Source organism: Mustela lutreola, chromosome 8, assembly GCF_030435805.1.
Source record: "Mustela lutreola isolate mMusLut2 chromosome 8, mMusLut2.pri, whole genome shotgun sequence".
Lineage (NCBI taxonomy): Eukaryota > Metazoa > Chordata > Mammalia > Carnivora > Mustelidae > Mustela > Mustela lutreola.
The window spans coordinates 66,726,637-66,739,118 of record NC_081297.1 but is presented as its reverse complement, the minus strand read 5'-3'; the positions used below and the strand labels follow the sequence as shown (position 1 = coordinate 66,739,118).

The 12,482-nt window shown below is 44.9% G+C and overlaps 2 protein-coding genes across 8 annotated transcripts in view; one reads left to right on the top strand and one right to left on the bottom strand.

Annotated features, from left to right (window-relative positions):
- PFKM (phosphofructokinase, muscle) overlaps positions 1-4,519 on the top strand; it is a 45,235-nt gene extending 40,716 nt beyond the window's left edge. For 4 of the 5 annotated variants that reach the window (XM_059185525.1, XM_059185521.1, XM_059185523.1 and 1 more), the window contains 4 exons: positions 169-280; positions 1,609-1,708; positions 1,790-1,895; positions 2,111-2,653. In XM_059185525.1, the coding sequence (XP_059041508.1) occupies positions 169-280; positions 1,609-1,708; positions 1,790-1,895; positions 2,111-2,255 (463 nt within the window). In that variant the 3' untranslated portion in view covers positions 2,256-2,653. Of the gene's footprint in view, positions 1-168; positions 281-1,608; positions 1,709-1,789; positions 1,896-2,110; positions 2,654-4,379 lie in introns of those variants that run through there. The other variant, XM_059185522.1, reaches the window with a different exon arrangement.
- On the bottom strand, positions 3,676-12,024 carry ASB8 (ankyrin repeat and SOCS box containing 8). 3 transcript variants are annotated; one of them, XM_059185533.1, is made up of 4 exons: positions 11,922-12,024; positions 9,172-9,335; positions 7,416-7,520; positions 3,676-5,611 (listed from the first exon to the last, which is right to left on the bottom strand). In XM_059185533.1, the coding sequence occupies exons 2-4, from the start codon at positions 9,298-9,300 to the stop codon at positions 4,979-4,981; spliced, it is 867 nt and encodes a 288-aa protein (XP_059041516.1). In that variant the 5' UTR covers positions 9,301-9,335; positions 11,922-12,024; the 3' UTR covers positions 3,676-4,978. The 3 variants fall into 3 exon arrangements, with proteins under 3 accessions (XP_059041516.1, XP_059041515.1, XP_059041517.1); XM_059185532.1 differs by having other exon boundaries at positions 9,172-9,331; positions 11,922-12,012; XM_059185534.1 differs by lacking the exon at positions 9,172-9,335 and having other exon boundaries at positions 11,922-12,019.
- Between the last annotated feature and the right edge of the window lie 458 nt (positions 12,025-12,482).

Sequence of the window (12,482 nt, the reverse complement as noted above, 5' to 3'; positions counted from 1 at the left end):
CCACAGACTGAATCTGTTTGGGACACCCTGAGGAATTTGGATACAAATGCAGAAAACCTGTGCCATGGGAGGAGATAGAAAAGGGGAAGGAGAAAGCTTAAAAGCGGAAAAGGGTCTGGAGGGAAGGGAGATAACCAAAGTCACAGGCTTTTGGTTTCTACTTGGCAGGAATGAGAAGTGCAACGAGAACTATACCACTGACTTCATTTTCAACCTGTACTCTGAGGAGGGAAAGGGCATCTTTGACAGCAGGAAGAATGTGCTTGGCCACATGCAGCAGGTAGGGAAGACACCCTGTCACACCCTTCACCAGATGGCCTTACCCCCAGTAGCCACTGGGCCTCCTGCTGGCCTCCAATCTGCTAGGGGCCATCAGTGCCACCACAAAGCACGAACCTGCAGTCTTGTACTGGCATAGAATCTAAGCATCTTTACTCTGGAAATGGCCTTAGAGAATATGAGTCCATCCTCTTCATGAAGGCGGGTTTCTTAGCCTAGGCACCATTGCTGTTCAGGGTTGGATAAGTCTTTGTTGTGGGGAGCTGTTGTGTGCATGGTGGGGTGCTTTAGCAATATCCCTGGACTCTACCCACTACAGGCCAGTAGCACCTCCCTCCTGAGTTGTAGCAACTAAAAAGATGTCTTTAGACATTGCCAAATGTCCCCAGGGAGGCAAAATCATCTCTAGTTGAGGACCACCAGTTCAGATGAGGAAAGCGAGGCCCAGAGAGGAGAAACAATTTTTTCAGGGCCACTCATCAAGCCTGGGTGAGAGCCAGTGCTCTTCCCACCACACCATGCTGCCCTCTGTAAGGAACCTGGGAAATGAGTCTGGGCCTCTTGCTGGTATTGGGCTCCATCCCCAAGAACTGGGGCTTCCAGGGGAAATGAATTCCTCTCTACCATCCACATTCAGTCCCCACCTCTGGTGGGCCTCGCTCACAGATGATACTAGCAGTCTTGGGCTTCCCTATCCTCAGTGTCTCCAGCTGATCCTGCTTACGTATGGACATTTGACCTTTGTCTACCCACATAAGAATTCCCAGTATCTCAAGTCTGAATGAGCTTGCTATTAGCCCTTGTAGGAATGGGTAGTGGATATCCAAGTGGATAAAGTATGACAATCTGTTCCCCATTTCCCACCTACTTTCGCTTAGCTTGGAGAAAATGTACATGATGTTTTATACTATTCAGAGGTGCTACTAAGGCCATCCATATTGGTTCACAAGGAACACTTCTATGTCCCTGACTATGGCAACTGACAAAAGCTGCTAGGCTCAAGAGGGGCAGAGAAGTGACTGAGTGGCCAGACTAGAAGTAAACAATGGGATCTGGCAGCTGTGGAGCGAGAAGAGGCAATTGTGAGATCAATTACTCCTTTATCTAATTAGTTAGCTCTTACACCTGATAAACGGCCAAATCTGCCACGCCAACTCACCCTGGTTCTCAGCACTGTCCCAGGATTTCCTTTCAGAGTTAGACTTCCGGATTCCTGTTTCTGGCTATAAACCTGGGAACTTTTCTTTCCTTTTTCTTTCCTTTTTGTTTGGGTGTCTCTGCCACTTCATTAGAGTCTTTCCCTCTCTAACTTTAAGACTCTTTTTTCAGGGTGGGAGCCCAACTCCGTTTGACAGGAATTTTGCCACTAAGATGGGCGCCAAGGCTATGAACTGGATGTCTGGGAAAATCAAAGAGAGTTACCGTAATGGTAGGTGGGGTAAGAAGGTAAGCCCCCTCCACAGAGGTTGGCTCCCCATTACTGAAGCTTATTGACCATCCTTTATTGCAGGGAGGATCTTTGCCAACACGCCAGACTCGGGCTGTGTTCTGGGGATGCGTAAGAGGGCTCTGGTCTTTCAACCAGTGACTGAGCTGAAGGACCAGACGGATTTTGAGTGAGTACATCTACTTCCCTAGTAGTTTCAGGATCTCCTCTTCCCAGCCTGTTTGCCTTTTATCTTGGGACTAACACGGGTAGTCATATCTCTTTCAGATCTTAGCTCTTGCCCTAAAGTCCAGCCTCTTCTATTCACCTTCTTCCCATCAGCATTTGATAGAGTCACTTGGGGTGCTAAAAGGTGAAATCATCATCTATCTCGTTTCTCTGTAGGCACCGCATCCCCAAGGAACAGTGGTGGCTGAAGCTGAGGCCCATCCTCAAAATCCTAGCCAAGTATGAGATTGACTTGGACACCTCAGAGCACGCCCACCTGGAGCACATCAGTCGGAAGCGATCTGGAGAAACTTCTATCTAACCCTCTTTGGAGTGAGGGTCATGGATTGTCTGATCATGGTCAGCTCACCCTGATAGATCCAAGTCCATGTATTCCCAAGTGTTTTAGCGCATTTTTTTTTAGGTTTCCTTTTATTCTGCAACTGTAGCCATGACCAGCTCTGGCCAGGGAGCTGGGGTGGTAGACAGTGAGTAGAAAATCCTTTTAGGTAGAATTTATCATGACTTCTACCCCAGCTTCACCTGTCACACAAGACTGAGCTCCTCTCGTGCTACTGCTAGATTTCAGCCACTCGGTTAGAATTTTCCTAAAAATAAGCTTTATTTATTTCTTTGTGATAACAAAGTCTTGGTTCCTCTACTACTTTTACTGCAGTGACAGACAATAGCTACACTAATAAATGCCAACTGGTCACTGTCCTTTTGGTTCTTCTGTTGTCACTTGCACAAGTAGATGTCATACTGCCAACCCTAAGGACCAGACCCTGCTCAGACACCTGGGAAAATGCAGCCCATGCGATCACCCCGCATACTTCTCTCCACCTCCTGGCATATTTCCCACAGCATCTCTTGGCTCTGTACAAAAGATCCTAGAACATCCTATGCTGGTCCTTACCCTTGTTTCACACCAGTCCCTCCTGCATCCTTTGCAGCCGTAGGGTGCACCAATCTCTCCTAAGTATGATGTTGTGTTTCACCTTTTGATCCTATACCTATTACCCAGGGGTGCTTTTTTTCCAGCCACCCCACAATCTTTACTCTTCTTCTGACAACTCAGCGTTCTTCCTTCTCAACCCTTCCCCTGTACTCCTTCCTAGATGAAAGGTAGAATCCATCTGTGGGGTCACATGCACATTTTGAAAGCATGTTTGAAAGTTTGGTGGGCTGGCTGAAATATGGCTTTGCAAAGTTGTCAGTTCTTATTTGGTTCAATTTGTGTTCTGTGTCATAACAACAGCTTCTTCCTCCTCATCAGCCAAGTGACCGTGTCATACAGTTGGGTCTTCAGGAGCCTCCAAATTGACAGGATGGCGTCCTGTTGTTGCTCTTGGCACAAGCCTACATATTCCTCCCAACCCAGTTTTTCACTTGCTTGATGAAGCAGGAAGAGGTTCCAGGTTTTACCAGGGGTGGAAGACGGATTAGCTCTACTACATGGCTTTTGCTGGCTGTCCAAAATATTACCTCTATACCCTGAAAACAGTTTTAAACAGTAACTGAGAAATCTTGTCGGGAGTCCAGAATTAAAGAAGCCAAATGCTCGTGGCGCAGTTCTTTAAGGGGAAGAGAAATTAACAATAAATATCGAGCACTATTACCACTGTATCCTCAAACCAGCTTATAAGAAGGGTAGTGACAGCCCCGCTTCCGAGTTCCAGCCAACAGGACTCCCAGTGATTAAATAATGTGGAGAAAAGTAGGAATAGTAGAAATTGCCAAACTTGCTTTTAGAAGTGTTTATTTCTTTTTTTTTTTTTTTTTCAAGTGAGCAAAAAAAAAAATCCCACCAACAGCAAAAGGGCAAAAGCAGACATTGTTTTTCAAATTAGCTACGTCAGCAGATTCCAGTTATCTTTATTTGTGGTTCCCAATCAGTGAAAAGAAAAAAAAAATGTTTTTCAAATTTGCATCTGGGTCATCCAAGATCAATAACAATTTGCTCTAGTTTAAGAACATAAAAAGAAAGAGTATTGTTCACCAAGTATGGTTCACTAAAGCAGTTCTTTTTTGAGTAGGTGGGCCATCTCAAAAGAAGCTCTTATACTGCTCTTCCCCCACACCCTTGGCTCCCCCCGATGTCTTGTACAGATCAGTAAAAAGCAAAGTTTCCAAAACAGCTGAAAGGAAAGTAACTCCCAACTCTTAGCAGAGTGAGCTATCTATAGGGAAATGAAGACCAGTGGGAAAAGCCCAGCCCTTCTTGTCCCTTGCTGGAGTAAACACCTTCAGCCAAGGTGTACAAACACCTGCTAAGCCCGCTGGAGCAAATTGGCTTTCACAAAGAGAAAGAACTGCATTAGTAGACAAGTCCTTAGGACACTGAGTTCTTAGGACTGCTCAGAACCTGCTATCTCCTCTACTATGTGGAAAGCAGCAAGACCGTGTTATTTCTGAAATAACACTGCTGCACTACTATAACCCTCAGGTACACCCATGGAAAAGAAGCAAAGACTGCTGTTTCCTTTGCTGTTGGGAGAGTGTTGCCACACTCCACGACGTGGCACTCTCGGGTATCATCCATATCATCCAGCCCAACTGTGTTTCTGCACACCATCTGAGGTCATCGTTTCTTCATCTTTGGGCCACATCTGTTAGCGGGGATTTTCTTAAACTTCACTGACCAGTTACAATGCTTCTAGAGGGATTCTTCTGAAATTTTAATCACGTTCCCAAAGGAAAACTAAACATATTCTTTAAATACTCTTCATCTTCTAGAGAATTTGGTTGAGCTGTTCACTTTTTCCCTAAAGGGGAGGGTAGGGGGAGAGCTCTTCTTTTGCAGGGTGCAATATAAAAAGCCACGTAAGCAATAAACAGAAAACAAAAGTGAGGGATCTTTTTTGTTTGGTTGCTCGGTTTGGGGAGGGGAGATGGTGTGGAGGTTACTGTTGTGACACGTTGCCTCTAAATACAAACCACACAACAGGAACGACTGCTTTTCCTGTTTTCCAAGACAAAGAGAGCACTGCAGGGAAAAGCCTCCCCCAGAGTAGCCTGTGTGACGGGGCAAATGTTTCCTCCAGCCTATTCCATGAGTAACAGGTATTCCTTCAGAGAAGCTGGCAGTGGAAGGCCCTTCACTGCATCTGGCAGATACTGGAGTCCCAAACTCCTGCGCACGGCATAGCGAGAGAGTGTTTTTAGAGTTCCTGGGGCTGAGCACAGGACAGTCAGTTTTTCACACAGCTGCTGGTCTCTGGCCACTTCTCGTGGCATGGTGCCATTCTTCCTTAACTCAAAGTGTCCCACGGCTCTGTGCAGGAGCTCAAAGCAAGAGTCTTCTTTCTCTGTTCCAAGTCCTCTGACTAGCAGAGCCACCAGGCGGGAGATGGGCGTCTGGCCTTTCAGGTTGATAACTCTGACCTCTGCACCATAATCAAGAAGGATGCTGACACTCTCAAGATTTCCCTTCATGGCGGCCCAGCTGAGTGGGGTATCATTGTTATAATCCAGGGCATTGACAGAGGCCCCACTCTCTAGGAGGGCCCGCACACACTCGGCATTGTTCTTAAAGGCTGCCCAGTGAAGTGGGGTGTCTCGGTTGCCATCCAGTGCATTGGGGTTTGCACCATACTCCAAAAGGACCTCCACACAAGCCTCATCTTTCTCAGCTGCATAGTGGAGGGCTGTTCGGTTGTAACCATCCAGGGCATTTACCTGTAAAGAGGGAGGAACTACATTACAGTAGCTAGACCACCAAGAGGAAGATGGGCGGGCAAAAGCAGCTTGCATGTGTTTATCCATGACATTTGCTAAGTCATGTTCTGAATATGAGAGTCAACAAGCAATTCCCAACGAGTCCTGGTGATCAAGAGGAGATATGACAGGATCTCAGGAGCAAATAGGAAGAGAACGGTCTCAGAACAACCAGCACTCTATTCCGTGCACTGATTAGCTGGCCTGCTTCATTAGGTTTTTGCTACGTTCTTGTTTATTATTCACTAGGATCTCTACCATGGGGGGAGGGGTAAAGAAAGAGATGATGAAGTCTAAATCCTTATAACTACTCTGGAAGATATTTATTGGAAAGGAGCTTGAATATATAAGCCAGAGCAAAGGTTCTGGATTATTTTGCTTATCCCAGCTCACTCTATTCTGTGGCTAGTGGCAGCTAGACTGAGATATGAGGCCGAACTCTGCCCATGCAGTTTTGCTGTGTTCTTTAGCCATACAGAGAAGCTCAAATTGTGAATCCAATCAGCCCGCTTGCAAATATACACTGTGCAGTCACAAGAGAACCTGGATAAAAGCATGTAAAAGGAAGAGCACAGAACTTTCAATACTGGAATAGCAGCTGACTTGCCAAAAATCAATATTACCAATAATTTCTGAAGGCTACAAAGACTTCAATATTTTCTTCCCCTCAAAATACAATAAAAATATGCTGGAATATTTAACTGAGTTCAACCTTCTATTTAGCTAAAAACTTCCCCCCAGGGTATTTTCACCATTGACATTGATCACTGGCCTTCATTTCAGGGTAACTCACAAGAGTGACTACATAATGGTAAGTACAGAACACTAGGGCTGTATGAAGATGATGGTGCTCTGGACTGGCCCCTTAGGCTTACTGACCAATGTGTTCGGGGCCCGTGTAAGCTTCCTGGCACGTCTGATTCCAAACAGCGCCTCAGCCTATGCGACTTCCAAACCGCTTACAAACAGTCAAAACTACTTATTTATTTATTTAACAAGCACTTACTTAGCAATTACTACATGACAGCGTACTAAACACTCGACAACCTTATGAAGAAGACACCACTATCATCTCCATTTTATAGATAGGGAAACCAAGGCAAAGAAAAATTAAGTAACTTGTTCAAAGTCACAGACCTGGAAGTTACAGAGTTGGGATTCAAATCCAGGAAGTCTGGCTCCAGAGTCCATTCTTTTAACCATTCACTACCCTATGCCACTTCCTGCTAATGTCAATATAAATTAATCTATGTTTCTTACCGTAAGACACATTAAAAAGAAGATATGAACAAGACATAACAAATGTAAAATAATGAGTGGGCAGAAATAGCACCAGTGATCTGAGCAATGGACTACCTAATGAGATCTATCTCCCAGTAATGGTGATATTAGAAGTACATGTCTGGCAGGGGGTGTCAATGGTTTCCACTCATCACTGGAGGGTCCTCTGTACTTAGAGCTCCTGGACAGTCAACAGGCAAGAAGAGGAATGAATGGAAAGGTAAACGACCCCAGAAGGAAGGCTGGGATAAAGGGGAAATAAAACTCCCTCTTCCTGGAGCCACAGACAAGAAAGAAAGGCAAAGGAATGAAATCCTTTGGATCACTGTATATAGTTACCATTACATTTTGCTTTAATATTCTCTATGCCAATGTTATGATGGGCTAGAAGGTGGGAAGAGATGGGAGAAGAGACAGAAATGTTAAGGAAATGTGAAGCCCAAGCTTTAGTGGATCATTAATGTGACAGTGTTAAAGACTTTACCTCCGCTCCTTTTTCCAGGAGTAACTCCACACAGTCAGCATCTGACACCATGCAGGCACAGTGCAGGGGTTTCAGTGTGCCATGGGTACAGTTCACATCTGCTCCCTATGGGCAGAAGGAAACTCCGGTCAGTGTGCTCAGCTCTGGCTCACTGAGCAGGATGAGACTCAACTGAGTCCAGGGCGGAAGAGGCCTCTAGCTCTGACCGCATTATAAACACGTCATTGGTCCCAGTTTCCAGTCTTATTTACTAAATAATATTCACACCAAGAGAATACACTGAAGATGAAGGAAAGGAACTATTGATTCCTTAGATCAAATTATTAAGGTTTTCCACAAGGTAACTTGCCAGACAGTCATCTAGACCTCATTGAGGACATAACCTTATGTGCAAAAGCGGTGGAAAACTGGGGATCAATCAAACAGGAGAGCTGGAAAAGCAATCCACTTTCTATGGCCATAATGCTCTGAAAAAGTCAGGAAACCGAGTCTGTCAGACTGAAGCCAAGAGAACTGGCATGCTCTTTCTGCATTCAACAGATGACCATCATTAACAATAAGGTCACGTTAATGTTCTCTTTCTGTTTATAAACATCTTCAAAGTAGTCTCTTAGCATCGGCATTCTCTGCTGCCTAGCCCCTGCTGGTACTTCTGTTTCACATCTGATGAAAGGGGCTGGGGATCCTAAAGACAGACCAAAGTTGCTGAATGACTCAGCAGCAGAGCTAGAATTAGAATGTGACAAACTTCCTACTGCTGAATCCTCTGGTACTGCTCCTGCTGAGAACAAGTTTGTATGACTTTCTTCTCAAAGCTGCACCACCCAACTTCGAAGCAGCTAGAGAGCTCCAGGCAGTAAATAAGGATTCCACAGTTGTTGAAAAGAACTTACAAAAGTAAGCATCTTGATGCATTTTCTAGTGATCAAAAAATGACCCTGTAAATTCTCTTCAACAGGAATAATATTCAGAAAACGATATCAAAGACCAAAGACCGTCTAGGACACTAGTCAAATAACAATTGCTGGATAGCAGTGGTTAGACATGTTAAGATGTTTTCTTAAGTCAAAAATTACCATGCACTTTAGGGATTGACATTCCTTACAGAACTACAAGTGGTAGCTGTTGTCAAGATAGATGGCAAGTGATATCTCTCTGTGTAATTATTATAAACCACAACGATTTAAAAACCGCTTCTGCTTTGCTCGTCTCCTTCCTCCCTTAGTAAAACATGTATAGAAGACTTTGAGCTTACTGGATCCCACATGTACCATATCCAGACAGAGATTTCACAAAGAATATGAGACTAGGGTTACCTAGAACATACTTCCTGAAGAAAATGTCAGATGCACAAAATGAGAGGGAGAAGAAAAGAGAAGCAAAACACAAGGAAAATGTATTTTCATGGTCAAGTTAATACATCTAAGAGGACTATAAAACTCCTTGGGACGCCTGGGTTGGTTAAGTCGCTGCCTTGGGCTCAGGTCATGATCCCAGGGTCCTGGGATCCAGTCCCACATCCAGCTCCTTGTTCAGCGGGGAGCCTGCTTCTCTCTCTGCCTCTGCCTGCCGCTCTGCCTGCTTGTGGTCTCCCTCTCCCTCTCTCTGACAAATAAATAAATAAAATCTTTAAAAAAAAAAAAATCCTTGTGATATTGTGCTGAGTCAATGCTTCCAATCTGTAATCTATTACGATTCCCCAGGAACTTTCCCCCTTCACCTCCCACAGGCCTCTCCGTCAGTCCAGCACACTCACCCCTCTGATGAGGTCCTCTACATTATCATGTGGGAAGGAACGAATGGCAGCGATTGTTCGGATTAAGCGCTCTGAGAGAGAGTATTTGCTCTGAATGCTCTGCATAATATACCACATACTGGAACTCATCAAGGCTCAGAGTATGTTCACATGCTCCAAACTGCCTGAAACAAAGAAGTTTTAGGCATACACAACATCACTGAGCATACCTGTCCCTAGGATTAGGAATTCTCTGAGGCCTTCCCAACAGTACAAGTAGATTTCAAAGCGATCAATGACTACGTAATAATTTTTTGGAATCATAAAGAAATAGAATGTAATAGTTGCTTAGGGAGCTGGGTAAACCTGGATGAAAATTCTCTGGCTTTCAGCACCTCAATTCTACTCTCTGAACTAGTCTGAAACAAGATTTCCCCAAGCGGCCCCAAGACCCTCATGGAGCTCTGTGGAGTTTACAAACAAGACTAGGTAAGCAAGGGGATTTTTTTTTAAAGGCTGAAGATGCCCCAAAATAACTTTCCCTCCTCTGGATTCTGTGGCCTTTTCTATCACCATCACCTTTAGCTTACTTGTTATATTTGGCCCCGCAAGTATAGTTATGTTCATATTGTTTCTCCTCTAAATTGTAATCAATTAGAAGGCAAGGTCCCTGTCTTCTATTTTTTGTTCATGTAAGACCAGCCACAGAATCTCATAAAAAGTAGGTATTTAATAAATACTGGTTGACTAAAGGTTATAGAAGTAATCAATATCTGTGTGAAGAGAGGGAAAAGGCTATGGAAGAAATACATCTATGTTAACAATGACGAGACATCTATGAAACAGGTTAAAATGTCTTCACCAAAGAAAACACGGGAAGTATTTGGGCGACATTCTAAAATAAAAATATCAAAAGGACAATTAGTCATGTATAAAAAAATCAGAAAAAAACTGAAGTTCATACCAATGACATCTGCTTGTGGTTGTAGGAAAACAAGCAGACTTACGAGGCAAAACGAATTAAAAATTTTAATAATTGGCCTAAGAAATAGATTTGGGATAATATATGTTCAAACCACAATATGACAAAGAGTTTTAGCATGGAAGAAAAAAATGCAATATACTTAAATTTAACTGATAAGAGTTCTGGCTGTATAAGACCCATATACTAGTTGGGGAACATTTAAAATTATAGCAAACAAGGTGGAGCATTTCTATGAAAAAGTATATATCAAAAAACTGTAAAGAATATATAGTATGCAATATCAGCTCTCTAGAAATATGTGTTCTTATTAAACTCTAAGTTCTTTGAGGGTAAAGATAGTGTTATTTTCCAAAAGTTCCTGGCACATGGCAGGTTCTCAATAAATATTTGTTGAATTAATGTAAAGATTATTACTTTAAATCCTAAAAAATTCACACCTTGCATAATTAAATGTTATGCAAATGATCACTACTAAGGTAAAAAACCTAAAATTATTTTCATTTCACACTACATTTTTGCTTTTCATAATGGAGTATTCCCTTATGCATTATGTAATATAAATTTGAATAGTTTCTATTTTGCTAATCAGTAGCCATTTATCTATTTAAACTAATACAGTATTAATTAATAGAAAGCAGGTTAACAATGTTCAATTCATAGGTATCAATGATTCATATTGGGCATTCTTCTCCTATACGTTATTATGAATGAATAAGCTTACACACTTGTTTATATGTCTCTCCGAATCTTTCCAGATAGAAGAGAGTTGGCATATGTTTTAACCTAACAGCCACTACATGCAGAGACAATGGTCTGTATCTTATACTTTTTTGTTGCAAGGGAAAGGGAGAAAAAACCAGAGGTGCATTTGAACCAGAGATTCCAAGAAGGGGGAGGGGGGTGGGGAGGTGGGTGGGTGGGGGCAGAAGACAGAACATCTAAAGTGAAAAGCTTAGACTGAACTGGTTCTGTTATCCGTTTCTGGGCCATGATAATCTGAAGAAAGTAAACGCTGCAATCATTTTCGGGGCACTCCTGGGACTCCAGGCTGACTCCTAACTCAGGACATGACCAGTAGTTCTCAGCTGTTGCATGGAAGCTCCTGATGAAGAGTGAAACTTCGGGGCGTATTAACAACACGCACTGTGGGGAAGGGTCAAGGAAATGTAAACTTGACCCATTTCCAGACAGCAGCCCCTTTCCTCTGCTGGAACTGAAAAGCGTCTTTCCCCCGGTTTTCTTTCACTGCGGACCCAGAAAAAACACCAAGGGGTTTTCTATTACGATGGTAGAAGCAAAGGGGGAGAGAGGCGACATTCAACCCCTTTGTGCCAGTGAACCCTCGGCTTCCGTCCAGGCCGGGAGACCCTCAGCCCAGCCAGAGGCGCCCCCAACCCCACCACACCTGCTGGGGTGAAGTGGCGGGGGTGGGGGGCGGCTCGCGGCAGCTGCGTCTTGCGGAGGCAGAGCTGAAGGGCAAGGGCACGAAATGCGAGGACGTGTGGTGTCATTTTCCTCATGGGATCCGCAAAGATCGCAGCAATGCCGGCAGGTCTCCCTGCGGCGGGGGGCGGGGGCGATGGGTGAAAGAAGGTCGAGCGATCTACGCCTGTGGAGCTCCGGAGGCTAACCAACCCCCGCCCTGTTTCTCCCAAGGCCAGGAACCATGTCTCTGTCTCCAGGGCTAACGAAACCCGAGTTGGGAATGGAGAAAGAGCTACCGCGCGTAGTGCCACGGGTTAAGGAACCTGGCTGCCGGCATTCCCGCAGCGAGGTACGCACTCACCAAACCGCGGGGCTGAGCTGGGTGGTGAAAGCCGCTGTCAAGGCGTGACCCGGAAGCAGAACTTGTCGTCTCCAGCGGGCCCCCTCTGTTTACAGGATGTGAAGGGTGACTGGGATGGGTGCCTGCGCACCGGCCAATGGCTGGAGGCGGCGTGCGCCTGCGCAGACTCGTGAGGCAGCCTCCGTCCTACCCAGGTATAGTTAACAGATAACGTTCTTTGCCAGTCGGAGGCTTTGCGCGCAGGCGCAGTGTAGCGCTCTCGGCCGCAGTTCGGGAACTCGGGTCAGCAGCGGTAGGCAAAAAGCACTCCCGCCCCGGCTCTTCCCGACGCTTTGCGGCAGCGCCTGCGTGGACCAGGCCTGCAGTGGGTCCTTCTGTGCCCTCTGCTGCCTCCCTCTGTCTCCAACTGAGGTGGCCTGAGCACCGCATTTCGAAATTTCTAAACTCGCTGCACTGGTTCAGTTGCTCAGGAGACTAAACTGTTATTAAGAAGCGTTTTGGGAAGCGATTTCCATCATTCATAATATCGGAACGCATGTATGCTCTTCTGAACCCTCCTGG

What these genes read in the sequence shown, in the direction of transcription:
- ASB8 (XM_059185533.1), bottom strand. Translation starts at nt 9,300, where the DNA reads ATGAGTTCCAGTATGTGGTATATTATGCAGAGCATTCAGAGCAAATAC. An exon ending in TAGAGGACCTCATCAGAGGG is followed by an intron (nt 7,521 to 9,171) that starts GTGAGTGTGCTG and finishes TTCTGCCCATAG; the next exon opens with GGAGCAGATGTGAACTGTAC. An exon ending in TCCTGGAAAAAGGAGCGGAG is followed by an intron (nt 5,612 to 7,415) that starts GTAAAGTCTTTA and finishes CCCTCTTTACAG; the next exon opens with GTAAATGCCCTGGATGGTTA.